Raw genomic sequence first — 27,894 nt, 5'->3', positions numbered from 1 at the left:
AAAAAAAAAAATATATATATATATATATATATATTTTTTTTTTTTAAAGTAATTTCTATACAATGTGGGGCTCACACCCATGACATGGAGATTAAAGAGTCACATGTTCTTCCAACTGAGCCTGCCAGGTGACCCTTGGTAGACTTGTTTTAGAGCTCAGAGTGAAAAGGCATCTAGAACAGTGAGACCTGCAAATTATTTCATTTGGTAGGGTCCAACTTTTTTTTTTTTTTTTTTTTTAATTTGACAGAGATCGCAAGTAGGCAGAGAGGCAGGCAGAGAGAGAGGGGGAAGCAGGCTCCCTGCTGAGCAGAGAGCCCAATGCAGGGCTGGATCCCAGGATCCTGGGACCACGAACTGAGCCAAAAGCGCAGGCTTAACCCACTGAGCCACCCAGGCGCCCCAGGTAGGGTCCACTTTAAGAAGTACTTGAAAACCATGAAATTATCAAAGATGTGCTATTTGGTGAAGTCATAATTGTGGTCTATGAAATCAGGTCCCAAGGAGATAATTATGATGCCAAGAATACAGTTTGACTCTCCCAACAGGCTCACATTGTCCTCATCATGAGTCCTCACTCATGTCCTTCATCCACACAAGTCCTGTTTAAACATGGAGATCTTTAGGGTAAAGAATCTTTAAAGATCTTTAGAGTAAGAAAAATCATGAAGGACAAGAAAGATGACAAAATTTATATTGTAATATACATCTGATGATTTCATGTTTAATGATTAAGCCATATATTTAAAGTTTTAGAGTTCCTCTTTTTTTTCCCTCCCTGCTGTGGAGAACTTGTCCCCCAAATGAAAAACAGTTCACCAAATGTGGCAAGTCATTATCAGTCATTATCACTGCCCCGTGTGGTCTTATCCCCATCAGTGTGAACGATCTCCACTCAAAAGTCAGTTTGAAGCCTTCAAGGTGAAAGAGATCCGTGAGCAATTTAATTTATAATAAAATCATAGTAACCATACCATCATAAAGACCATAAAATAGGGGTGTCAGTTCGCATACAAGTAGTGCAAAATCCCCAGGATGGAAGGTAGTTTTAGATTAGATGAACAGCTTTTGTACTTAATACATTTACTGGAATTTCTGAAGCCTCCTACTTCTGTTTTCTATATTCAGAAATAATGTCTATGGACTTTAAAAACTACCCTTTTAGCTGTTTATAAACTTTTTCTCTTTAGTCCAATGAGGCAAAGGCAATTTCCACTGATTTTTTTTTTTAAATTATGACCCTTCCAAAGAGCTTAACCTAAGAAATATGGTGTGAGCAACCTTACCAAAATACTTCACCACATCAGTTCATTAACAAGGTAACTTGGTTAGCCAGAATACCACTACTGAATACATTGGCTTATTAAGACATTAATAGATTAAAAAGTTACCTAAAACCACACAACTAAGAACAAAAACCCAGAAACCTACATGCTCAAACCTAACAGAACCCATCTGATTTTGTACACAAAAGTGAACATCTCCTGCCTCTTCCGTGGTTAGGAAATAATTGCTAGTACTCAATGTAGGGGTTAATATTCTTCTTGTAAGGAAACACAACTCTGTCTGCTTGAAGATGTCTCAGTAATTCACACTTCTCAGTTCTTCCAAGTGTAAAAGATCTATGATGTCTCAAATAACAATTTTGTGACCAATTGAAATTAGTAATAACTTTTTTTTTTTTTTTTTTTTTTGGTGGGCTTGAAACATGGTCAGTGAAATCAGAACCATGTACTTAAAATTTGTTTGCTATTGGTTAGGTATGAGCATACTACTGACTGATGGGACTCACACAATGGGGCGGGGTGTGGATTAAATTTAAGCTTGAAATCTTCCATACACAGATGGGGGTTTGGATATGAACTGAATTTATACTGTTTGAGACGTGGTTGTTAGGAGGCTCAGAGGAGATGGAACTCTTCGCAGATCTGTCATTCCTTGCCAATGTGGAACCGTCCACATGACAGGTCCAGTGAAATTCCTTTACTTTGAGCCCAGGACCCCTGGAGGGCAATCTAAGAGTTGGCTTTAAAGGTCAACTAGTCTTGGGGTGCCTGGGTGGCTCAGTGGGTTAAGGGTCTGACCGCCTTGCGCTCAGGTCATGATCCCAGAGTCCCGGGATCGAGCCCCGCATAGCGGGGTGGGGCGGGGAATGTGTCTGCCCAGCGGGGAGTCTGCTTCTCCCTCTGTCCCTCCCTCCCATCCTCTTTCTCACTCTCTCAAAGAAATAAATCTTAAAAAAAAGAAAAAAAAAAAAGGTCAACTAGTCTTAAGAATGTCAGCGAACCAACAGAATGAGATGGCCTGAGGCTCACAGGGAGGGATACGGATTCTCTGCCGTCCTTCCAAAGGCCCGGCAAGAGCAGTGCAGACGCCTACCACGTGCCGGCCTAAAACCACCCGCTGCGTGCTGAGAGCTCCATAAAGCTCTGCGGAACAAAGTAAATGAAGATCGTCCATTTCTTCTTGGGCCTCAGGGCATCTGTTTTCTCCATGCCGCTGGGCTGTGCTCCACCCCCGCCCCCCCGCTCCATCCCAGTCCTTGAAGAACCCCAGGGCCGACCCCCAGCAGCCTAGGGTAAACCAGGTGCAGAGAAAACTTAGCTCGGTGTCTCGGCCTGCTGCACCCCACCGCCAGCGAGCCATCAGGTCTATTGGCTGCACGGCTTAGGGTCGCAAGCTGGGAAAGTCAGGAGTCCCAGCTCCCAGTCCTCTCTCCATAGCCCTTGACATCCGTGGGCAACCGCAGGGGCGACCGGCTTCTCCACGGACGCTTACCTGGCTTCAGGATTGGCCTCCCACCCGCAGCGTTCTAGAGTAACCGAACCACTGTAGAAGGTGGATCGCAGGCGCACTCTTGGGTCTGCGCACGCGCAGTACTCTCACCGCAGCTTCCCTCACTTGCCCCAGCCTCATTCTTACCAACTGCGCATGCGGTAAGCGGAGGCTTCTTTTCGCGTGGCATCTGTAGGTTCCGAGAGAACCAATCAGACCAGAGGACTTGACAGAAGCCCCGCCCCCTTCCAGTTCCCAGGCGTCTGACCTCCCTCTTTGGCGCGAGGGGCGGGAAGGAAAGGGGCGACCGAGGCGTGCGTCGGTTACGGCCGTCTCCGCCCCCCTACAAACAGCCAATCGCGAGCAAGGTGCCGGGCGCGCGCACGCTCCCTCGAGTTTAACGGTCGCGAGAGGCCGCTCGCCCGACCCTGACATCGGCTGTGGGAGCAGGGGCCAGGTAAGCGGTCGCCCGCCTGCGGGGAGCCGTCGCCGCGGGGGTATGGGTACGAGTCCTGAAAGACACGGCCTTAACAGAACCCCGGTGTAGTGGTGGATTTAGGGCGGGGGAGGGCGACGACCAGACGACGCAACCCCCGCCGCATCCCTCCGGTGTATGGGGGCTTCGCTCGCGGCCGTGTGCCTTTTCTAGACTCAGTGCCCTTGAGTGACACCCGCGCGGCCCAATCGCAGAGCGCTTCTTCCCCAGGGGCGGGGGGCTTGTGGGATTTTCCTTCTAATTCTCTCTCTCTCTTTTTTTTTTTTTTTTTTTTTTTGGAGATCTTCCATATCTTCTTTGGTGTGCTTTGGGAATCGCGATGGTAGTTGCTGGAGTGGAGGGTTTTCTTTCCGCCTTTTGCTGCCTCCAGTTGCGGCGGCTGCATTCGGTGGTTCTCCCTCCCCGTCCCACTTTGACCCGAGAGCCACCATCAGCAGTTGAGGGCTGACTGCAGGGCGAGGTGGTCGGGGTCTGGCCACAAAACCTCGGGAATCCTCTCTTCCTTACCGGCTCAGGCTCCCGGCAAAGCCCAGCGCCGGGTTAACTTTTATAGTATCAGCAGCCACTGAGCTAGTCTTTTTTTTTTCCCCTTCCCCTCTTTCTTTTTTACTGTGGGTCTTGGGGACCAAGAGCGTAACATTTCGTTACCGGCAAACATTTCGTTACATGGCTCTGTGCTTATATCCATTGTCCTTCGAGTTTTGTTTTATGTGTATGTGTGTGTGTGTGTGTGTGTGTGTGTGTGTTTTAATTTTGCATTTAGGTCGGGGGTTTCTCCCCGCCTTCCTTCATTCCCTCCCCTCACGCCCCCACCCCCCACCCCCGGAGAAGCATCTTTGCATCCCAAGTGGTTTTTCATCTGCATCTTCTGCATCCGGGATTACCTGGGCTGGCGGAGATACTGGATGGGGTTGCAGATCCCTATCCCTGGGGAGCTTATATTTTCCCGGTAGAAGAGCAGGTGATTTGAATCCAGCTATTTTCGTTGCCGGGTGGAAGGTGCAGCCCCCGTCTTTTTCAATACCCCATTTGTGGTTGGCGATGGGCTGAGCCCCTGGGGAGAAATCCATTGAGGTAGTCCCGTTACCCTTGGCTTTCACAAAACCTTTCTCCCGGTGGAAATGGTTCCTTTAAGAGCTGCTGTTTTTTCGGGTTCTGCTTTATAAACGAGGCCTACGAAGTGGGAACATAGTGGAATCAGAATGGTAGATAATTTTCCTCCCTTTGCATTCCCTAAGATTTCTGTCTTGTAAACAGCATAAATTTAAAAAAAAGTTTTATTCTTCTCTTGCTCCTTCACTTAAACCCAAAAAACAAACACCACACACAAGAACATGAATTCCCTAAGAAGGAAGCGTGGTGTTTGATTTGTTATAGCTAATTTGTCTCTGTACACCCAGCATTGGCTAACCTGCATCACTTAAGCTGTTATTTTTAGTTGACCTGGCAAATAGTTTGTTTTTAAACAAGTAATAAATGCATAGAGTAGTAAAGGCTGTGGTAGTGTAAAGTGCATTTCTTCCACTCCTACATTCTAGCCAGTGGAGAAACAACAGTTGGATTGGCTGTGTTTAATACCAAATTAAATACTAAGTAGTTCCAGTTTATCTGTTCGAAGTATAAATTAACAAGTATGGATCCTTTAGTAGAACTTATTAAACAAATGAACAAAGCATGTAAGTGTTCAATTGTTACATAGTAGAATTGTGTTTAGAATCTTATTAAACACACAAAATTCTGAAATACTACCTGCAAAAGAAGAATGCAACTTTTGCCAAATCACCCTTTTTTTTGAGCGATAATTCACATAACATAAAATACATCCTTTTAAAGTGTACAAGTCACAGGTTTTTTGTATATTTACAGATAGGTTGTACAACTATGTAATTCTGGAACTTTTCATCATCCCCAAAAGACACTCCATACCCATTTTTGGTCACTGCCATTGTCTCCTTCCCCTACCTTCTGGCAACCATAAATCTACTTTCTGTCTCAAGAGATTTGCTCTTCTAGATTTTTCACATAAATGGAATCACACACTAGGTGATCTTTTACTGAGCTTCTTTTACTTGAATCTAATAGTTCAGTGTTTATTCACATTATAGTATGTATCAGTATTTTATATCTTTTTATGGCTGAGAAAGACTCCATTATATATATAAATATATATATATACATATATATATATAAAACATTTGTTTATTCATCAGTTGTTGGACACATTGGTTGTTTCTGCATTTTGATTATTATAAATATTGTTGCTGTTCTTAATGTAGACTTATATAAAAGGATCAGGGTTTCCAAAGTAGTGAAAAGACAGTTGCTAGGTTTAGTGGCTTTTTATAGTATTTTTTCCTCCATTCATTTTCAGACTCTCTTGGGAGCTTAGGATATTTCACAATTCTGAATGTTAGCAACTGAAAATGCCTGTAGACGATGAAGCATCTGAAGATGACTCGGATTCAGTTTCTTCAAACACTGAAAGAACCTACATTTTCAAATAAGAGAGTATAACGATTTCTGTACAATATGGAAGATTTTGATTTGGTGAAACCCTTACGAAAACCTTCATCTTCTCTAGAATCTGATATAAAAAGTTCTCCCCAGTCTTTTGGACTGAACTTAAATACTAATAGGTAAGAATGGGATAGATAGATTTTTTTTTAAATGTAACAACAAATCAAAATAAGTTTATTTGCATAGTTTATCCAAGTAGTATCATACTTATTTGTTCACATTTAAAAAACAATGACAGCCCTCTGTCAGGAGCTGTTCAGGGATTAGTTAAGAATAGTTTGAGGAGAGCGCCTGGGTGGCTCAGTTTCTTGATTAGTTGTCTTCCTGGGTCACGATCCTGGAGAGGCATCTGGCACTGAGCTCAGCGGGGAGTCTGCTTCTCCCTCTGAGCTTCCCCCTTTTATGCTCAACTCTCTCTCATTCTCTCTCTGTCAAATAAATAAATAAGTAAATACTTAAAAAATTTTTTTTATTTTTAAAAAAATTAAAAAAAAAGATTTTATTCATTTATTTGACAGAGGCAGAGATCACAAGTAGGCAGAGAGGCAAGCAGAGAGAGAGGGGGAAGCAGGCTCCCTGCTGAGCAGAGAGCCCTATGGAGGCTCGATCCCAGGACCCTGGGATCATGACCTGAGCCGAAGGCAGAGGCTTTAACCCACTGAGCCACCCAGGCACCCCAATAAATAAAATCTTTGAGAGGGGAAAAAAAAAAAAAAAAGAATAGTTTCAGGGGCATCTGGGTAGTTTAGTTGTTAAGTGTCTGCCTTCAGCTCAGGTCGGGATGGAGCCCTGCCTTGGGTTCCCTGCTCAGCTGGGGGCCTGCTTCTCCTTCTCCCACTCCCTCTGCTTGTGTTCCCTCTCCTGCTGTCTGTGTCAAATAAATAAATCTTCGGAAAAAAAAAAATAGTTTCAGCCCTTCCCTTTTATATCTCCCACAGATAATGTACTTTTGCATGGGGATCATTGTGAAAAAATACTTGTTTTCCTTTTTTTTGGGTAAGATTTTATTTATTAATTAGCGAGAGAGAGGGGTGCAAGCAGGGGGAGAGGGAGAAGTGGGCTCTCTGCCAAGCAGGGTGCCCGATGTAGGGCTCTATACCAGGTACCTGGGATCATGACCTGAGCTGAAGGCAGACACACTTAATGACTGAGCCACCCAGGTACCCCAAAGCATAATTTTTTATTTTTATTTATTTTTATTTATTTATTTATTTATTTATTTGACACAGAGAGAGAGATATGACAAGTAGGCAGAGCAGCAGGCAGAGAAAGAGGGGGAAGCAGGCTCCCCGCCTAGCAGAGAGCCTGATATGGGGCTCGATCCCAGGACCCCGAGATCATGACTTGAGCCGAAGGCAGAGGCCTAGCCACTGAGCCACCCAGGCGCCCCAAAGCATCATTTTTTAAAAAATATTTTATTTATTTATTTGACAGAGTATGAGCAGGGGGAGGGGCAAAAGGAGAGGGGGAAGCAGGCTTCCCACTGAGCAGGGAACCCTATGCTGTACTCAATCCCAGGACCCTGGGATCATGACCTGAGCTGAAGGTAGACACTTAATGACTGAGCCACCCAGGCATCCCTCTTTACACTGTTTTAAAATTTCTGGTAGATTACAAGCATGTCTTTAAATTTTAGTTGCCTAAATATTGTTTTTCTGCATTTTTAAAATAACAGTACAAATAATGTTTAATATTTCAGAACTACCTTACCAATCTGGGAAGTAGGAATTAAAGTTGAATACCAGGAAGTAAGCGAAAAAAACAGACCCTGAGTGAGTGGACAAAAATAGATACTCTCCGACAATGCATTTTATGCATTTTCTTTTTAAACTCTCCAGTGTTTGGTTTGTTTTTAATCAGAGCCAGCTTGCTCTCATTTTGTACATAATCTGACAAACGTGATTATTTGATTTCTAAATATCTAATAGCCTAAAAACAGCCAAGAGGCAAAGCCCACTAGAGAGGAGACCAGCTATAACAAGCAGGTACAATGAAGCAAAAACACGGCAGTCTGGGGCCTATTGGTAAAGGGTCAAAGGTTTTTTAACACAACAGATCTTGAAGAGACTATATAATAAATACACTAATTCTTTAAAAAGTTTGTTCATTCTCTGCTTTTCTCGGGAGGAATTTAAGGCAGCTTGTAAGAACATAGAAGATGAAAAAGCAAGGTGAAAGGCGGGGAATGTGTGTGGGAAATGGTCTGGGAGAGATGGCTGCCTTCACAATTTGTACCCACGCACTGAAAGTTCGTTTCCTGCAGCACTTGGTGACCCCTAGGAAGAAATCCGTTTTAGAACATAATTTGCCTGGGGAAACCTACATGTGCCTTCCCCTTTCGTTTTTTAAAATTTTATTTAAAATAAAAAATGTGGGGCGCCTGGGTGGCTCAGTGGGTTAAAGCCTCTGCTTTCTGCTCAAGTCATGATCCCAGGGTCCTGGAATCGAGCCCCGCATCGGGCTCTCTGCTCAGCAGGGAGCCTGCTTCCTCCATCTCTCTCTCTGCCTGCCTCTGCCTACTTGTGATCTCTGTCAAATAAATAAATAAAATCTTAAAAAAAAATAAAAATAAAAATTAAAAAAAAGTAAAATTAAAAAATATATATAATCCCTACCCCCAACATGGGGCTCGAACTCACCACTCCAAGATCAAGAGTCACGTGCTCCACTGAGCCAGCCCGGGACCCCCTAAATGTGCACTTCTAATGAAGATTATGTAACTGACCTTGTCTCCCTTTTCATTATGACTGGCAGTTAAATCAGTCAAATTTAGACTTGATTACACAACCGTGTAACCCCTTATGGACAGCATGTATGTTGTTCTTTCCCCAGAGTTTTTATTACTCTTTGATTCTCCTCGTTACTGTTTTTCTGTTATTTTCGTCAGTGTTGTGTTGTGTGTATGTGTTGTGTGTGTGTGTGTGTGTGTGTGTGTGTTTTAATGAACTCTTTGTGAAACAGTATAGGGTATCAATAAATAAATGAAAATGACCTCTTAGACTGGAATTTAAACATAGTTTATTGTCCTTAATTATGCTTTGTGTTTTTATAAAGCAAATCTGAAATAACTTCCTCTCAAGTTTGGGAAAGCAGTCCTGAAAAGAATCAGTGGTATTTTACACAGTGAATAGGGCTAAATGAATGCTGAATATTTGCTGCTAATTTGCTTGGCACAACTTTTATTCAGAGATGGTGCAAAGATAAGCATCAGCTTATCACACCAAATTAGGGGGATCCAATTAACAAGACTTGACTGCAATTCTGGGCAGTGGAGAAAGAAACTGCACTACAGAAAAAGGGCTGTTCTTACAGTAGAGGAAAATAATCCTCCGGAATGATTTAGATTGGAGAAAGCTGGACCTTTTTCTTATCGTACAGCAGAAACTTTTATTTTCTGCTGGTGCTTTGGAGTGTTCTCCCACTTCTGGAGATGGTCTTTCTGTTGGGTTCTTTAAAAAAAAAAAAAAAAAAAAAAAAAAAGTGCTGTCTCTTTACTGCTATTTTCCTTTTGTGGACAAATGTGATCAGATTTTCAACAAACGAGGTGCCATTAAGAAGGATTAAATGTCAGTGGTTTTGTACTGCTCTGCTAACCTTGAACTGCTGAATTATTCAACACTTTGGTAGAATGAAGAAAACCATTTGAATTATTTATGTTTCAACAGAAGTAGTCCCCACCTTAGTACAAATGGGGTATCCTCTTTCTCAGGGAAGACCAGACCATCCGTAATTCAAGGTACAGTTGAAGTCCTAACCTCTTTAATGCAAGAGCTACAAAACAGTGGAAGGACTGATTCGGAACTTTGGAAAAACTGTGAGGTATCTAGTTTTGTTTTATTTGTGGAATTTTAAAAAATATATTTGTAAATGTGCCTCTACTGAATTCTACATTATTAGAAATTTGTATCCTAAAGAGAGTGATTCTTATTGCTAGAGTGAAATGGTCAAATATAGTAATTGGGGAACAATATCAAACAATATGGAAAAGATGATCAAGAATATGTTTGAACAAAGATTAGTGATGAGCCACACTAATTTATATTTTAAATGTCAACTAAAATATTAGCTTTGTTCAGAGAAGTGAGAATTCCAAAATTATTACTATTGTTACTAATTCTAATGTTTTAAGTAAGTCATACAAAATTGTTACCATTTTGAAAAAAAAAAAAAAAAAAAGCCTAAATGCTCTTTGAAATATTTTGAATGCTCCACTAATAAATTAAGACTTCTTTTTAGTTATGCCTTATCACATTTAGTTGTGATATGTTGAATTATATTGATTTTTCAGAATTGTTTCTTTCTTTGGCCCACAGGTTAAATTGTGATATAAAAATTTAGCAGTTAAAAGAATACATATCTATAAATTTTGTTTCACAGAATTATGCCCAGGTTAGATTTTTCACAGGCTGGATTTTGTAATGCTTTATAGAAATGTATAAAACATTTTTATTAAATTCTTTATTTAGGGAACAGTAGATTTTATTAAATGTATTTTTTATTAAATTTATTTTTATTTAATTTTAAAAAATGTTTATCATACAAACTATTACTTGTGTTATTTTCAAAATGTATAATAAGTGGAATGAAAAAATACCTGGTTTAAGGATTCAGAAGCAGCCACCCTTAAGTAATTATTTGTATTCATTATCCATATTATAAAAATGACTATTATTGCAAACTTTAGGAAAAATTGAATTTTAAGTATTTGCAATTTTTGTTTTTTCCATATAATAATCAGTATATGCTAATGCAAGAGACCTGTAAAATGATACAATTAAAAATGGAATATTTTTTGAAATATTTACTTTAATATACTTATTCATTAGCTTATGAACCTGAATTAATATGTTTTTAAAAAAAATAAGGCATTGCTCTTCTGGCAAATTCATGTTTAACTAGAAATTGTTACTTTTTTTTTTTTTAAGATTTTATTTATTGATTTGACAGAGAGAGATCACAAGTAGACAGAGAGGCAGGCAGAGAGAGAGAGAGGGAAGCAGGCTCCCCGCTGAGCAGAGAGCCCGATGCGGGACTCGATCCCAGGACCCTGAGACCATGACCTGAGCCGAAGGCAGCGGCTTAACCCACTGAGCCACCCAGGCGCCCCAGAAATTGTTACTTTTTAATACTTTGAAATCAGCATCCTAGAATCAGAATGTATTTGTGAATTTAAGATACAGATTTTTATAAGGCAACATACCAACGTGCTACTTGACACCTTGGCATTTGAGCCAGTTTCTTTTCCTTTCCCCTTCATCTCTGATATAACATTATTATTTTATATTTAATATTAATTGGCTACTTAATTTTTATAATGTAGACATGTAATTGTTTAGTGAATCATTTCTTAAGATATTTCTTACTTTGGCAGGATATGAAGTATTCTTCTGGTCATTTCAGTAAAATCTCTCCAATTTATTAGTGTGTTTTGTAGCATACAAAAACACAATCCTCTGAGATTTTAGTGTGTAGCATTTTAGGAAGAATGGGAGGGGTAAGGATTGTTCAAGTCTTATTCCTGACTCTTTCCCTGAATTTCATATTTTCATCTTTTTTTTGGAGTAGTAACATTTGTCTGATTTCTGCCATTTGTAAGGGATTAATCTATGTTATTAAAGCAAAACTTAAAACCTTCCATGGAGCTCAGAGCTCTGGAGATCTAATTTCTTCAGAATTTCTTTCTAAAACCTCTTTTCTGGAATTCTGAGGTTTATCATTCCTTAAACTTGAGAAGGTTATGTATTTTGATTAATGGAAAATAATGTTTAACACAATTATGTAGAATTACTTTAATATTTTTTTAAAGATTTTATTTATTTATTTGACAGACAGAGATTACAAGTAGGCAGAGAGGCAGGCAGAGAGAGGAGGAAGCAGGCTCCTTGCTGAGCAGAGAGCCCGATGTGGGGCTTGATCCCAGGACCCTGGGATTAGGACCTGAGCAGAAGGCAGAGACTTTAACCCACTGAGCCACCCAGGAGCCCCTACTTTAATATATTCTTAAATGCTTACTGTTGCTAATATTTCTCTGATGGTAAATTTTTAAAAGCACATTATTAGCTAATTTGTCTTAAGTCATTATTTTTGCATTTTCACTATTTAGTGCTACTGATTATATATGTAAGGGTAATGGTTATATAATAATAGTTATTTTAAGTACCATTTATTGAGTGTCTATTTGCCAAGCAGTATACTAGGTACCTTTTGTCAATGGCACTCAATCTTATTAGACCCAAAGCCCTTATTTTATAATTTTACCATTAATTTACTAGTTTACATTTTACATTTGACAGTTCACACTTGACAATTTTTAAAGTGACATCAACTTATATTATCCTGAAATGCAGTTCACAGATACATCTGCCTGTACCTACCATAAAAACAGTCATCCTCTTAATCGTGATAAAGAGGAGGAATCAAAGTTACTTATAATCCGAAAACAGGTGTTTCAGCATGTAAGTGCCCAGCACACCCCCATCAGAAGGCGTAATGGAGCACAATCTGGGGTTGACACGTAGACTCACTGTGAAGCAGCAGTGATAGACACAGACTGATCCAGCTGTGTTGTACTGATGACCCAGCACTGCATTTGGTGACATGATTTTCTGAAACAGTGACCAACTTCTGATCAAGTTCTGAAACGAACTTAACATCTTCGTAGTGGGATTCCTGGACGATTTGGTGATTTGAGAGCTAAGCAAAATATTTGGTATTTTTATAATATAAAATAGACCCAGGACAGTTTTTCCTTGTTGGGGACCATCCTGTGATGTGTGTCCCTGGACCCACCGAGTGCTGGTAGCGCCCTCGCTATCTTTGTGACAGCCATGGCCTCACAGTTTTTCAAAATACAGTTCCTCCATTGAGATCACCGCTTCACATGCATCATATTTGAATTTAAAATTTAATCCTCCCAGCTACCTATGCAGTGTTACTCTTCCCATTTTAGAAATTCATAAGAAGCACAAATGAAATTTACTTATTGAGGACCACTCAGGTTGTTAGTGGAGAGCTGGGAATCAGGCCTAGGATGTCAAAGTCATTGGGATATTTGCAAGGCGAGATTATAAAAACCCCTTTTAGGCTAATAGCATCAAAAGCTGTATGCAAGGGATAGCTTTAATTAGACGCCCAAGTCCTCCAACGTGTGTAAAATGCAGGTCACATAAATAATTTTAGTTAGAAATGAATCATAGTCCTAATAATTACGTGAATAATATTATTTGCTGCATTGATAATGTTCTTAAATATGTTTATTGAAAATTAAAATATAAAATCTGACTAGGAAGAACAAAATCTCCACCAATTTATATCCTTAGTAAGCTCCATTCATTCATATCTTAAATAAGAAAATAATAATTAGGTTGTGATTAGCATTAAGTGTGTCACATAATATGAAGCCATTTTTTGGGGTTTTTTTGGTTATCGTTGTTATGTATGTTATTCTATCATTGTTGTAATTTAGTTCTGTGTGACTAATAACTTTATCAGGTTAAAATAACTCCTAAAGTATTTAAGTTAGTATAACTTAATAAAAAAAACTATTGCCTGATTTTTGTTTTGACTAAGATACTTCGTGTTGTAGATAAGTAGAGAAGATAAGGAACTGAATTTGGTGTAACCTACCTTATCCTGAAGTTAGTTGATTTAGAATTAATACTTCCTATCAGTACCGTTCTGTTTCTGTTCGAAAATTTCCTTTTCCAATCCTGAGAGTTTTTATTTCCTTTACGTTAATACTGTTCTGTATCTTTTATTTTAATTCTGCTCTGTTGTGGTTACTTTAATCTGAAGGGCCTCTGGAATGTGTAGTCTGTAATACCAAGGAAAAATGAGCTTGAAATTCACATATACATTTTTTTTAAAGTAAACTCTACCCCAACATGGGGCTCAAGCTCATGACCCTGAGATCAAGAGTTGCGTGTTCCACTGACTGAGCCAGCCAGGCGGCCCCGAAGTTCCCATTTTCATACACTCACTCAGATTGTATATCCGAGTCCCCATTCTTTTCTTGGCACTGCATCCTACGTGCTTAATGATGAGTTAACAGAGTGAACAAACGGGATGCTCTCTGTGCTAAAGGCTATGAAGGCAATGCACAGGATGACATGTAGAGATCAACTATGGGATGGTTTGGGCAACTGTCTTCGAGAAGTTAAGCTGTAATTGCAAGAAGGGGCAGAAGCCGTGATAAGACCTGGAGAGAGCTTTCTAGGTAGAGGGTACAGTGAGGACAAAGCTTTTGAGGTGGAAGACAGTTTTGGCAGGTTCAGGAAAAAGGTAGAGAGAGGCCAGTGAGGCTGGTAGGTACTGAGTGAGAGGGATGGGATGAAGTTGGGAGGTGTGCGTGGCCTGGATCTCTCGGCCCTGTAAGGAATATGGGAATGGAAAGAGAATGAAATGATTTGTAAGGGAAGCTCTTTTTCACGGTAGCTACCTATTGTGTATTATTGCCAAGAGTCTGTTACTGAAAGAACGCCAGCCTTGACACTGAATTTAGCCTCTGGACGTCTCCTTGCCCCCTTTCCTGCTTTTGCAGTCTGGTTGTAAGAGCACTGACTTCGCTTGAGAGTCCGATGGGTCAGGACCTGGCAGTGACAGAAAGGAGGGCTAGTCCAGTTCCATGGGTTTTCAGAGGGAGTTTCTCATTCCTCTCTCAGCTGTAGTGCTGACACTTCAGTATCTGACTTGAAAAAGGTTCTTTTGTTTTTGTTTTACACTTAAATAACAAGTAAATTAGGGGTTTAAATCCCACAATGCCAAATTATTTATTTCTTTTTTTTTTAAATTTTATTTTTTTATTTTTTATTATTTTTTATTTTTTTAAGATTTTATTTTTTTATTTGACAGAGAGAGAGAGAGATCACAAGTATGCAGAGAGGCAGGCAGAGAGAGGGAAGCAGACTCCCTGCTGAGCAGAAAGCCCGATGTGGGGCTCGATCCCAGGACCCTGGGATCATGACCTGAGCCGAAGGCAGAGGCTTTAACCCACTGAGCTACCCAGGCGCCCCAATACCACATTATTTCTTGTCTTAAGGCGTGGGGTTCTTTTTTCTAAGAATTGTTTAAGAAAATCATTAGCCGTTAGGAGGAAGAAAAATTCAAGACAAATATAAAGTACAACTGCCAATTCTTGTTGAATCAGAAATGAGAGCTGGTGACATCAAATTAAGATGCCATGTGAAAAACAAGATTTACCCAGACTGTAGGTTACATAAGAGAGGGGTGACCATGCCTGTGCCTTTCTATTTTTGCATTAAATCTAGCTTTATAGCTATTTAATCGAGCTTATCCATTTTACATTAAAAATATATTTTCAAAAGGCCTTTTCCCACTGGAAGAATTTTTCTGTGACTATTACATGAACAATTATTTTTAACTAAAATATTTTATAATTTAATAGACCAGGTGGTTACAGCTATTCAGTCTGGTGGAAAAACAATGCCAACAACAGATAGTCGCCCAGCAGGAGCAGTTCCACAACCAAATTCAAGTAAGTTGTTACTTATATTGATTCTTTTTTTTTTTTTTTTAATTGTCAGATTTGGAAGAGGAAGCAGTTAATACTTCTTACCGGTTTTGTTTTTGAACTAAACCAGACTGTCTTTAATATCTCTTATTTTTAAGCAATATTTTCAGAGTATTTACACAAAGGTAATGTTTAATATACTTTCTCACCCAGATCTATAACTTTATTTGCAGCGAATACAGGAAGAGATAAAAAACTTAGTCAAGTTACAGACCAGTAATTCTTCCTGGGCTTCCTCCGATAGTTCTTTAAGCAAACAGTTATCTTCAGAAAGTCAAATGGGTTTTTATTCTGAAAACAGTGAGAGAAATGAACCTATTATCAGTTATCCTAAGTCTACAGAACCCGAAATGCAGCAAGGAACAGCCACGTCCCAACCAGAGGGCAGCATGGACAGTAGCTCAGTGAGCAGTGGGTATGGCACCTTTTGTGTCTCCGAATTAAATGCCTACAAATCTAAGGACCCGCCCGAGATCATGGAGCACGCAGAGGTTTCTGAAGGACAGTTTGGAGTGCCTTTGGGGCAGACGGAGTCACCTGTAGATGGTGTAAAAAACAAGAGTTTTCATATACACACCACTGAAGTGTTGGGTGCATCTTTAAAGGAAGATATTTCTATTTTTCCTGGTGAGTTTGAACACCACTTTCTTGGCGAAAATAAGATTTCAGAAGTATACAGTGGGAAAACAAATAGGTGAGTAGAATTTCTCCATCCTTTGAAGGGAGGTTTGCTTGTTTATTACATTTAGAATCTAGTAAAGCAAGCTCCTTTTTGAGTATAATGAAATGAGATGTCTTTGAACACTTAGGAGCTTTACTAAAGTCTTGTATTTATTGCCTGTGGCAAATGGAAATAAAGCATACGATATATTACCAATGTCTGACTTTCTTCCCATTTGCAACGTTGTGAGACTACTGACCTCCTAAGGTGGGAGGCCTTGCCAGAAAAATACCTTTTTATATTTTCTGGTCACTATAAACTTACTGAAAATTAGAGTATGGGATTGTATCAACAGTGGAGTATTGTCACAGATGTGCGTATAATTTGAAACCAAACATCATACACAAGTATATTTAATGCTTTTTATATATAAGAGGAACTTTTGTAAGTTTAATGACAACTGTGGCTGGATGTTTGTAAAGCAAATAATCATTTAAAATTATGTCATTTACCCTAAATGTTCAGTTTTATAGCTCTAAAGTGTGTCCTCTAAGATAAGTGTTCACCTATAACAACACAGATCTTGTGTACCTATTAGTAATCATTACTAGTCCTCGTAAATAAAGATTTTGCTCGAGAGAGATGTTGAGCACTTGAGTGGGCCACTGTGATTGGTTTTGTTCTATGGCTACAGCTATGTGTATTATTAATCACTGTTAGGTTTTTTTTTGTTCACTTTGCCTTTGGTAATAGAAAATTGTAAGAAGAAATTTAGGTGAATCAATAAAAATCCATCTGTTCCCTGCTATTAGAAAAACAACTCAAAACATTTTCCACTCTCAACTAGTGTTTAGTTTTATGTGTGAAGGACAGCTTCTAAAGAGAATAACTTTGGTTTTCTTTTTTTGAATAGTAAATCGATAACATCATGGGCACAAAAGCTGAAGCAGAACCAACCAAAGAGAGCACTTACAGAAGAGGGGTGTTCAAAACCTATGCAAGGAAATGAGCTGGCCAAGAAATCACCAGTGGAGAAGGTGGGTGATAAGTCCCTTTACTCTGCCATGTTTCAGCCACTGATAATTACGTGGAGTTTACTACACACTCATCAGCATAAGTTTTTGGCCCTTTCTTTTGTGGTATTAATTTTTCCATTGACCTATCTGCCTTCGGGTGTCTCAAAGGATTGGAAACAATAATTTGCTCTAAGTACTGGTTCTTTAGTGGTCTGGAAATCAAAACTAATGAGGGGTAAAGTACTATAAAAAGTGAGGGGCGGAGGCGCCTGGGTGGCTCAGTGGGTTGGGCCGCTGCCTTTGGCTCGGGTCATGATCTCGGAGTCTTGGGATCGAGCCCCGCATCGGGCTCTCTGCTCAGCGGGGAGCCTGCTTCCCTCTCTCTCTCTCTCCCCCCCTCTCTCTGCGCTTGTGTTCTTTCTATCAAAAAAAAAAAAAAATTCTTGAAAAAAAAAAAAAAAAGTGAGGGGCGCCTGGGTGGCTCAGGTCATGATCCCAGAGTCCTGGGATTGAGCCCCACATTGGGCTCTCTGCCCAGCAGGGAGCCTGCTTCCCCCTCTCTCTCTTTCTGCCTCTCTGCCTACTTGTGATCTCTCTTTCTGTCAAATAAAGAAATCTGGAAAAAAAAAAAAAAGTGAAACTCATTTTGTAAGGGTCCTGACTCGCTTTGTACTGCGACTGTTTACATTTGGTCAGAGAGTGATCCGCTTAACTTTTTTTTAAGCCCTCAAATAATTTGTATTACTATGAAGTTGTAAGAAGTAGTACTGTATGTGTGAATGCTTCAAGACAACTCTGAATTTATAACCCAAATTGTGAGAGATTGCATGGTTAAATTCTGTGTGGCAGTTTTGCTAATCTAGCAGCTGTTTTTGTTGAAGAGTTACAGATATGAGCAAGTTTTAAGCCCTTTGAAGCCCTTTTGGCTTAAATTATCACAGAGTAACATTGTTTAGTATAACACATTGATATTGCAAAATCCGGTCTCTGCAAACTTGGTAGCCTTAGAAATTGACCACTTCTTGATCATCATAAACATGGTCTTTCCATCATCCTGTGAAAAATAAATAGAAGTCATAGGGAGACAATCCCTCAGCCTTCCTAAAGCACTGTTCTTTTTTCTTTCAGTAAATTTTCATTTGCCAGCCAGTGGTACTTAGGCTTCTTCCTATCACTGTTCTTGAACGTATTCCGCTTTGTGTTCAGGAGGGAAGTGAGGGTTCAGGAGGCTACAGAAGCCGCCGAGCCTCCAAGACCCGCAAGTGCCCTGTAGTACTGCCTTCATAGAACTGTTCTTTTGAACCCATGTGCCATCAGCCGTCACAATGCTATATCCTTGTTTGGTGTGAGAGCATGATAGTATTTGGAGATGGGGGTGAAAGTTGCTTTTTTTTTTTTTTTTAATTTTATTTTTTTGACAGAGATCACAAGTAGGCAGAGAGGCAGGCAGAGAGAGAGGAAGGGAAGCAGGCTTCCTGCCGAGCAGAGAGCCCGATGCGGGGCTCGATCCCAGGACCCTGAGATCATGACCTGAGCCGAAGGCAGAGTACTTAACCCACTGAGCTGCCCCTGAAAGTTGCTTTTTTTATTGAATTACGTTGGCAGAATAAGAAAATGTCTTCCTTCCTTCCTTCCCTTCTTTCTTATTCCTTGATTTAATTTATTTGAGAGAGAGACCAGGGAGAGGGGAAGAAGCGGACTTCCCGCTGAGCAGGGAGCCCAGCATGGGGCTCGATCCTAGGGCCCTGAGATCATGACTGGAGCTGAAGACTGGTGCTTTAACTCACTGAGCCACCCAGGTGCCCAATAAATGGAATCTTTAAGAAAGAAAAAAAAAGCTCCTTTCTGAAAAATTAAAAAAAAAAACTTCTTAACAAAAACTAAAAGTTTGATGATGGTGGAGCGGACAAGAAAAATTCTGATAAAAATGCTCTTCTGTTAAATTTCTTGACAATGCTAGAGACACCGCAAGGAGTGGTTGGCTCAGTATTTTTATCAGAATCGGTGATAAGCAAGCATTTCGAGCTTTTTCTGCAGTTAGTAACCGGTTGCCTATACAAAGACATAGTTTACTACTTGAAGTTCATATAGATTACTGAATGCAGTTTTCAGAGTTTGAATTATTGTACTTTTAATGATAAAAATGAATTATTAGGGCTTTCGCATTAATTTTGACCCTACATGACTTTAATTCCAGGCATTTTGAATTTCTTTCGGATATAACTGGCAAATTATAAATACATTTTCTTCCTGAGTTCATTAAGTAGCTCCAATTGCCGGTGTTGTTCTCCCAAATAAACTTTTGTAAGCACACAGGAGAAGAAGATCCTTCACGGTTAGTTCCTATCATTGTACGTTCCTGTCATCGTGGGGAAACCCAGGCTTTCCTCCTTCTTCGTGAACCCTCTGAGACTTTTCTCTACTCGGGGGTTGACACCGGGCTTTCATTCCTTGGATCAGCAGTTTCTGCCTAATGATTTTCAGCTGTGAACTCACAGTTCTCTCTCTTGCCTTGTAGTCTCATTTCACTGCTGCTAAGCATCCTCATGCTTTTTACCTCAACAAACCAGATGAGAGTCCAAATTCTTGGATGTCTGATTCAGGAACAGGTATGATAGTCATTTTTTTATAACAACTTCTAATAGGATGATGATGCTATATGGCGTAATAGAGCGGTTTCTGTAAATCCGTTATATGTTGTGTTGTGCCTCTAAGTCTGACTTCCTTACTTGCATTGATTTGTGTTACACATTCTAGAAGGATAGATGGAAAAAAATACTTTTACAGTTATTTAAACCCTTGCAGAAGGCATCTCAGCATTTTCCAGGTGCTCCAGAGTGAATTAAGAAATGCAAACCCTTTGTGAGCCGTCCTTACTCTCCGTGGTAAGCTTATTTTAGCTTCAATGATGTAACCTACTGATTTTCTTCCCCCCACGATCCCACATGCGGTTTGTCAGGATGAATTAGCCTTGCAGGATGAAAACTGCCAGAATTCAACCCCCATCATGCTGCCACCCCTCAGAGAGCTCCCATCACCTGTCACCTGGGTTTCTGCCGCTTCCTGCCCAGCCTCCCTGCCCTTACCCTTGCACCCTTCCATCTGTGCTCAACAGCCTGTAGGGTCCTTCTTAAAGAGGGGTCAGATCATGTGACTTCTCTGCTCAAAACCCCACTGTGCTCTTTCCCTCAGAAGAGCAGCCTAAGTCCTCGTCGGCACCCACAGGCGCAACAAGGTCTAGCCTTGTTTTGTTTGACCTCATTTTCTGCGGCTCCTCCTCTCTGCTTCAGCAGCAAGGCTGTTGGCTTAAATGTGCCAGATATGGTCTCCTTTTAGGGTTTTGCTTTGCTGCTTTCTATATTTGAAATGTTCTCCCCATCTCTTACGTAGGGGACCTCCCTCAGGGCTAAAATGCTTACTCTGTCTTGCAATGAGCCGACCCCGAGCACCCCTCCACACATAACACACATATTTCCTTTTACCCGATTTTTAAATCTTAACCATTAGGGTGCTTACCGCCTTCTAACCTTCTGGGTATACCTTGTGACTTATTTACTGTTCATGTCTCATATTTCCTGCTTGCCGGCCTGGCACAGTAAACAATGTGTATTTGAACCATTGAATTCTTTATATTGCATTTTCTGTACTGTTCATAAAGAAATTGTCTTTTACGATGTATATTTTGTTTTATGTTTAAGATTTTATTTATTTATTTGACAGAGTTCACAAGTGGGCAGAGAAGCAGACAGAGAGAGAGGAGGAATCAGGCTCCCTGCTGAGCAGACAGCCTGATGTGGGGCTCGATCCCAAGACCCTGGGATCTTGACCTGAGCCGAAGGCAGAGGCTTTAACCCACTGAGCCACCCAGGCGCCCCAAGATTTTATTTATTTATTTGACAGAGAGAGATCACAAGTAGGCAGAGAGGCAGGCAGAGAGAGAGAGGGGGAAGCAGGCTCCCTGCTGAGCAGAGAGCCCGATGCGGGACTCGATCCCAGGACCCTGAGATCATGACCTGAGCCAAAGGCAGAGGCCACCCAGGTGCCCCGAAGTACATTTTAGATTGTACTAGTTTATCTTGACTTCAAAAAAAAAAAAAAAAATTTTTTTTTAATAATCCCTGCACCCAACATGGGGCTTGAATTTACCACCCCGAGATCCAGAGTCACGTGCTCTCTCACCTGAGCCAGCCAGGAGCCCCATATTTTGCCTTGTAGTAGTACATTTCAGTTTTAAATATTTGGATCATTAAATTAGAACTCTTATATGTAAGGCAATTAAGAGATTCTATGCCATCAAAATTCAACTTCCCAGATAGCCTAAAACTAGGCACTCCCCGTATGTAATTTTCTTTAAGTAGAAATAAGCTCTCCTAGAGAGCATTTTTATTCTCTTTCCTCAGTCTTCTATGTTGTCTTATTTGTGTGCCATAGGACTGACTTACTGGAAGCTGGAGGAGAAGGACATGTATCGCTCTTTGCCTGAAACTTTAGAGAAGACGTTTGCACCAGCCTCCTGCACAGATATGTCCCCCAGCCAGGTAATTTAAAAACACATTGTGGGTGGGTGTTTGCATTATACAGGTATAGTTAAGTATGCCGTTTCATTATAAATTTTGTGTTTTCCAATTTGATATATTAAAAAAAGCCTGGGCTGTAAATTATACCTGCTTTCAAATGTGGTCTCTCATTCATTGCCTTACGTGATCATAGGAAACTTACTTAAGAGTAGAATTAGAAATGTCCAGTTACTGTGTTGTAAAATGAAATGAGATGATTTTGTGCCCACGATTCTAAATCCAGCAGGTCCGCAGAAAACTGCTTCTGCTGTTTCTACACCTGGTTTTGATTCTCCAACCTATTACGCCCTCCTGCTAATCCATTTGTACCATAATTTTGAGTATTTTAATTTGCCGTAGTTAATTTTCTTTGAGTGAGAAATGTATTTTCTTCAGAATAATGAAATAAAACTATCCAGCTTGTGTATGTCCATGTTTTGGTCAGGTGGTGAGAAGGTAGTTTGGGGAAAAGAAGGGATTACATTGAAAGTAACCAGGAGAGCCGTAAGCATGATTGACCGGCATCGGCGGGGCCCTGGGGGAACAACATATGTGTAGGCATCAGAGTCCTACAATGGGGCGGAATCCAGCATCCCATCCTTCAGGAAAGGATGGGAAAAGCTGAGGAATGAGACTGTGAGGGGCCGGAAGGCTCAGTGGGCTTTGTGATTGCAGGGGTCACCGTGTGCATGACGTAATCTGTACCACCAGCAAATGGACACAGTATTTTGGTGATGCTAAGACACTGTTGCCTTTAAGACTTCCTGTTTCATATTCTCACCCCTCCCAAAATTACCAAGAGAGCACTGTAATAGTAGAATATGTATTTTATTCTTATTGAAAGAGCTCATAGACCTAATTAAACATTGATTTTTATCAAAGAAATCTTAAACACACATAAAAAGGACAATATAAGTAATATAAGTTTGTTAAAACTTTTTCACCTACAGAGGCTTACACAACTCTCTTCAACTCAGTGTGGGTTTCTGTTTTCTCGTATACTGTTTTCCTTGAGCCATCGAGAGCTTTGAGGATGTGGCATTTCTTTAAAAAAGGAGGAAAGGCCTTGGTGCTGTTTTTATCTGGCTTTAGTGGTCATCTAGAACTGGCCTATGTTTGGCTCCCAGATGCGGGAGTATTGCTAAACAGGATTCACCATCCCTTAAATATTGGTTCTCAGGGGTTCTGATGTAGTCTCTAGGATTTTCTTCCAGCTGCTGACACCTGTTTGGCCAATTTTGATGTCTTCGATACTTACTTTTGAGCAGGCAATGACAATTAGGTCGTAATTGCTACTTGACCGGAAGCTGTGTAAGATGCCATTTATTACAAGAGGCATTCTCACTTCAGAGATGTTAAAATATGGAAAGAAATCCTAGACGTGGAAAATGGTGAAAAATGGTTCTACTGTGAGCTCTATATAGAGGAATTGCAACTGCTCACCCGAACCCCTAGGGAGGAACTCCTCAGGCTCAAGGCCACAACCAGAGCACTCTCCTTGTTACAGGCTGGGAGTCTTGAAAGGGCCTTTGGGTCGTTGGTATATAAAAAGTAAAATTCCAAAATAGCATTACGGAAATTATTAATTTTAAGAGTTTACAGTCAACAAATTAATTCCTTTAATGCACACTCAAAAAGGTCTGTATGTGTGTGTTTTGTTTTTTAAGATTTTGTTTATTTGAGAGAGAGAGAGAGGCATGAGCAGGGGGAGGGACAGAGGGAGAGGGACAAGCAGACTCCCCGCTGAGCAGAGACCCTGAGGACCTCCTCCCATGCCTCCCCCCATGTGGGGCTTGATCCCAGGACCCTGAGGTCATGACCTGAGCTAAAGTCAGACGCTTTACCGACTGAGCCACCCAGGTGCCCCCATGCACACAAAAAAATTTAATCATCTTATTCACAAGCTAGTTAAAGGGCTTTTTTGAAAATATTAATTCAGGGGCGCCTGGGTGGCTTAGTGGGTTAAAGCCTCTGCCTTTGGCTCAGGTCCTGATCCCAGTGTCCTGGCATCAAGACCCATGTCAGCCTCTCTGCTCAGCGGGGAGCCTGCTTCCCCCTTTCTCTCTGCCTGCCTCTCTGCCTACTTGTGATCTCTGTCAAATAAATAATAAAATCTTTAAAAAAAATTAATTCATGGCATTCTGCAGGCTGTGTAGGGTCTGGAAATTGGACACAAACTTGAAGCCCCTTGTGAATGTATTCTTTCAATGCTTTCAGTGTACCTCTTGCTGAATCTGTAATCTCGTTTAAGAGAAAGTCCATCGTTTCTATTTGAGACCCGGGGTTAAATGATCCACAGCCATGCCCTGCAATAGATCCCACCTGGAAATAATTTAAGGCTGAGATTTTAATGTTTGGAGCTTAGACCTCTTTGCCACATTTCCAGCGTGGCAGAGCCCTGACTTCAAGCTGTAACTAGGGTCATGCCTTCTTATTTTAAGAGTTTTTAAAAGGGTCTTATTTCCACTGGGTAACTTGTTTCTTAACCCTTTTTTTTTTTTTTTTTGTTCTGCCAACTCTTAAAAAAATAGAGAGGGGCTCCTGGGTAGCTCAGTCTGTTGAGCATCCAACTCGTGATTTCCACTCAGGTCGTGATCTCAGGGTCCTGGGATTGACCCCTGTGTGATGGGTGGGGTGGTCCTTCGCTCAGTGGGGTGTCTGCTTGAGGATTCTCTCTGTCTCTCTCTTCCCCTCTGCCCTTCCCCCTGCTTGTGTGTATGGGCTCAATCCTCTTCCTCCCTCTAAAATAAATAAGTCTTTAGGCATTGGGTGGCTCAGTGGGTTAAAACCTCTGCCTTCAGCTCAGGTCATGATCTCAGGGTCCTGGGATCGAGTCCTGCTTCGGGCTCTCTGCTTAGCAGGGAGCCTGCTCCCCCAACCCCTGCCTGCCTCTCTACCTACTTGTGATCTCTGTCAAATAAATAAATAAAGTCTTTAAAAAAATAAATAAATCTTAAAAAAAGTAGGAAAATAACTACATAGGTACCCCTATACCTGTCCCCTTGAGTCAGATTAGTCATGATACTAATTTAATCAGAACTCTTCTCATCGTGCTTTGGTTATTCATGATGAAGTCTTTTCTTACCTCAAAATTTGATTTTTTTTATCTTGAATCAGAGGGGCTACCAAAGTTTTTAATTCTTTAGAAGTATTCTTAGGCTGCTAAATAATATTTAGTTATTATTTAGTTCAGATTATCACCTTAATATTTATTCAGATTATCACCTTAATATTTATTGTTAGGGGATATTAATTTTTTTCATTCTGAGGGAGATTCATAATTAACAGGTAATGACTTCTAAATTTGTTTTCTAAGTCCAATAGTATAGAGGCTCAGTTCATTTAAAATCTCTCAAGAATCTTTTTGTGGTGCTGATCTTGATACCAGTAAACTTTTTTCATCATTGATAATACCATTCAAATAATTTTGTTTCATATCTTTAAGTCTAATACTAGTAATGAGATGAAGCTACCATCACTGAAGGATATTTATCATAAAAAACAAAGGGAAAACAAGCAGTTACCTGAGAGGAATCTCACTTCTCCTTCCAACCCAAATCATCCACCAGAGGTAAATTGTCAACACTCTGCTGACTGAAAATGAAAGCTGCTTCATGACTCCTAACTTTTATCTTAAGCTTTATTTTCCCTAGGAGATCTAAAGCCTACTCACTTAAAAACAAACACTGAGTACTGAGGGCAAAACCTTACTGTTGTCTGTCTTATTTCTAGGTACTAACTCTAGATCCGACGTTACACATGAAGCCAAATCAGATTTCAGGGATTCAACCACAGGCCTTTTTGAATGCCCTTGATGACAGAATATCCTTTTCACCAGACTCTGTTCTAGAACCTACTATGTCTAGTCACTCTGACATAGACTCATTTTCACAAGCAAGTAATATCGCTTCTCAGTTATCTGGATTCCCAAAATATCCCTCAAATACAAAAACTTCACCAGTGGACTCTTGGAAAAATCATGGATTCCAGAATGAAAGTAGGACCAGTTCCACGTTTCCTTCAGTTTATACTGTTAATAGTAATGACATCTCGGTCAACACTGTAGATGAAGAAAACACTGTCATGGGAACCTCAGCCTCAGTCAGTCAGTCCCAGCTTCCAGGGACAGTCAGCAGTGTCCCAGAATGCATTTCCTTGGCTTCCCTGGAAGATCCTGTGATACTCTCCAAGTATGTATTTCAGTGCATGGCTTGTAACGTTAGCCGATTTTGTATGACATCTGCTTGAATGATGGTAACAGTTTTTATTGACCGTCCCTAACATATAAAATCTTAGAGATACAGCATTTTTAAGGGAGAACATTTAAAAATTGATCCATGTCTTTTTTTTTTTTTGCTTAATTAGTTGTCAACGTGTGTATTAATCTGTTATGTTTTCTGTGGGTGTGCAGAGGAAAAAGGCTGTACTTTTGATTACAAGAGATTGTGTTCTTGGTTTCTCTTATGGGATAGAGAGTGAGGAAATGCTCTCCTAAATTTTTTTTTTCCCCTCAACCACAGAATTAGGCAGAACCTCAAGGAAAAGCATGCTCGACACATAGCGGATCTTCGAGCTTATTATGAATCAGAAATAAATAGTTTGAAACAGAAACTGGAGGCAAAGGAAATTTCTGCAGTTGAAGATTGGAAGAAAACCAATCAAATTCTTGTAGACAGGTAAAATTTATAATTCAACTATAAAGTTAGTGTTTCTCCAACTTGGAATATATTATTTTTTCTGAAGTATACTATATTGTGATGAAAGACTTTGAAAACATGTTTTAGATTTGAAAATTGTAACGGAGATATATTTGCCTAAGTAATTGTTTTTATAGGTTTGAACCAACCTCATAAAGCAGAGTGAGAGCTAACATGAGGGCATTTGTTTCATATGGACAAAATACTGAAATATTTGAGCAGATTTGTGTACTTAAAGGAATTTCATTTGTGGGGGATTAGTACTATGAAATCTAAGAAATCTCTGACTAATGTCCTCGAGCAGTTCTCAGTCTTTTTTTTTTTTTTTAAAGATTTTATTTACTTATTTGACAGAGATCACAAGTAGGCAGAAAGGGAGGCAGAGAGAGATGGGGAAGCAGGCTCCCCGCTAAGCAGAGAGCCCGATGCGGGGCTCAATCCCAGCACCCTGAGATCATGACCCGAGCCACAGGCAGAGGCTTAACCCACTGAGCGACCCAGGCTCCCCCTCAATCTTTTCATAAACCCGGATTTCACATAACTTAATCCAGACACTCATGCACCTGTGGAAGCCATTATCCTGCTCAAAAAAGAAACCAACATGGCAACCCAGGACAGTTATGTTAAGGACGGCTGGATACCTGTTTTAGAGAGAGAATCTTGAACAAAATTTGAAGCTCTATCTGGTATTAGTAACAGCATATTTGCCACATATTTTACATTTAAATGGAACTTAAACAGATTGAAAACTGACGTTGATGTAGCAGCAAAGAATGGATCCTTAAGGCAGAAAAAAGACAAAGCCCCTTGAAAAAAGATAAGAAGGAACTGAAATCATTGGTGCAGTTAATAGTTTCACTTGCAGAATTCTAGGAAAACTAGCCTTGATACTAGCCTGTGGCTGCTGTGGTAGTTAACCTGCTGTCTTATTCCTAAGAGGCACAGCAGCTTCCATTCCGCTTCTGGGAGTGGGGGTGAGGCCGGAATTGGGGGTGCAGTGGTCAAGAGCAGTAGTTTGACAAAAGCCAGAATGAAACAAGCCAGGTTTAGGTTTTCTAGGATAAAAGGACAAGGGTAGATGGCAGGCTAGGGGAAGTTGGTTCTTGTTTTTTTGTTGTTTTCAAGAAGACAAAGAGGAGTACAAAGAGGACTGTAGGTACTTCCTGTGGAAAACGGAGGCATTACAGAGAGGCTGCTAGAGAAGGCACCTAGTGAAGGATTGCTGAGTAAAGCACTATTTTTACCCAGAAGCTGCTAGAGCCTTAGAGCAGTGAGGCGGTGTAGGTGGGACGGCCGAGAAGTTGGGGTTTGAAGAAGTGGCTGTGGTAGAACTATGATGGCGGCGGTGGGGGGGCGCGGTAGGGAGGGGACGGAGAGCATGCAGGGGCACAGCAGTAGTCCCTGTCACCTGGGATGGGAGAAAGGATTCACCGGAGACAAAACCTAATTTTAAGTTGTCAGCATACATAGCAGGTTTTTTCTTTTTTCTTTTCTTTTGTTTTTAACTTTTTTTTTTTTTAAGATTTTATTTATTTATTTGACAGAGATCACAGGTAGGCAGAGAGGCAGGCAGAGATACAGAGGAGGAAGCAGGCTCCCGGCTGAGCAGAGAGCCCGATGCGGGGCTCGATCCCAGGACCCTGAGAC

General features: G+C 40.5%; 2 protein-coding genes across 11 annotated transcripts in view; one reads left to right on the top strand and one right to left on the bottom strand.

Annotated features, from left to right (window-relative positions):
• Positions 1-2,860, bottom strand: part of CUNH12orf65 (chromosome unknown C12orf65 homolog) — a 13,537-nt gene extending 10,677 nt beyond the window's left edge. Inside the window, exon 1 of the mRNA XM_032876432.1 lies at positions 2,779-2,860. The gene's annotated coding sequence lies outside the window, so the exon portion shown is untranslated. The remainder of the gene's footprint in view (positions 1-2,778) is intronic.
• A 174-nt stretch (positions 2,861-3,034) lies between these two features.
• MPHOSPH9 (M-phase phosphoprotein 9) overlaps positions 3,035-27,894 on the top strand; it is a 61,938-nt gene continuing 37,078 nt past the window's right edge. Inside the window, exons 1-11 of one of the 10 annotated variants that reach the window (XM_032876430.1) lie at positions 3,035-3,232; positions 5,643-5,907; positions 9,454-9,607; positions 15,192-15,281; positions 15,491-16,011; positions 16,892-17,015; positions 19,513-19,603; positions 21,426-21,532; positions 24,996-25,121; positions 25,283-25,740; positions 26,071-26,226. In XM_032876430.1, the coding sequence (XP_032732321.1) occupies positions 5,801-5,907; positions 9,454-9,607; positions 15,192-15,281; positions 15,491-16,011; positions 16,892-17,015; positions 19,513-19,603; positions 21,426-21,532; positions 24,996-25,121; positions 25,283-25,740; positions 26,071-26,226 (1,934 nt within the window). In that variant the 5' untranslated portion in view covers positions 3,035-3,232; positions 5,643-5,800. Of the gene's footprint in view, positions 3,233-5,642; positions 5,908-9,453; positions 9,608-15,191; positions 15,282-15,490; positions 16,012-16,891; positions 17,016-19,512; positions 19,604-21,425; positions 21,533-24,995; positions 25,122-25,282; positions 25,741-26,070; positions 26,227-27,894 lie in introns of those variants that run through there. The other 9 variants (XM_032876427.1, XR_004384868.1, XM_032876422.1 and 6 more) reach the window with 9 other exon arrangements.

This window comes from Lontra canadensis, unplaced genomic scaffold, assembly GCF_010015895.1.
Source record: "Lontra canadensis isolate GAN:19392208 unplaced genomic scaffold, GSC_riverotter_1.0 scaffold58, whole genome shotgun sequence".
NCBI classification, from domain to species: domain Eukaryota; kingdom Metazoa; phylum Chordata; class Mammalia; order Carnivora; family Mustelidae; genus Lontra; species Lontra canadensis.
The sequence above is the reverse complement of the archived record's forward strand: the minus strand, read 5'-3'. Positions and strand labels throughout refer to the sequence as shown.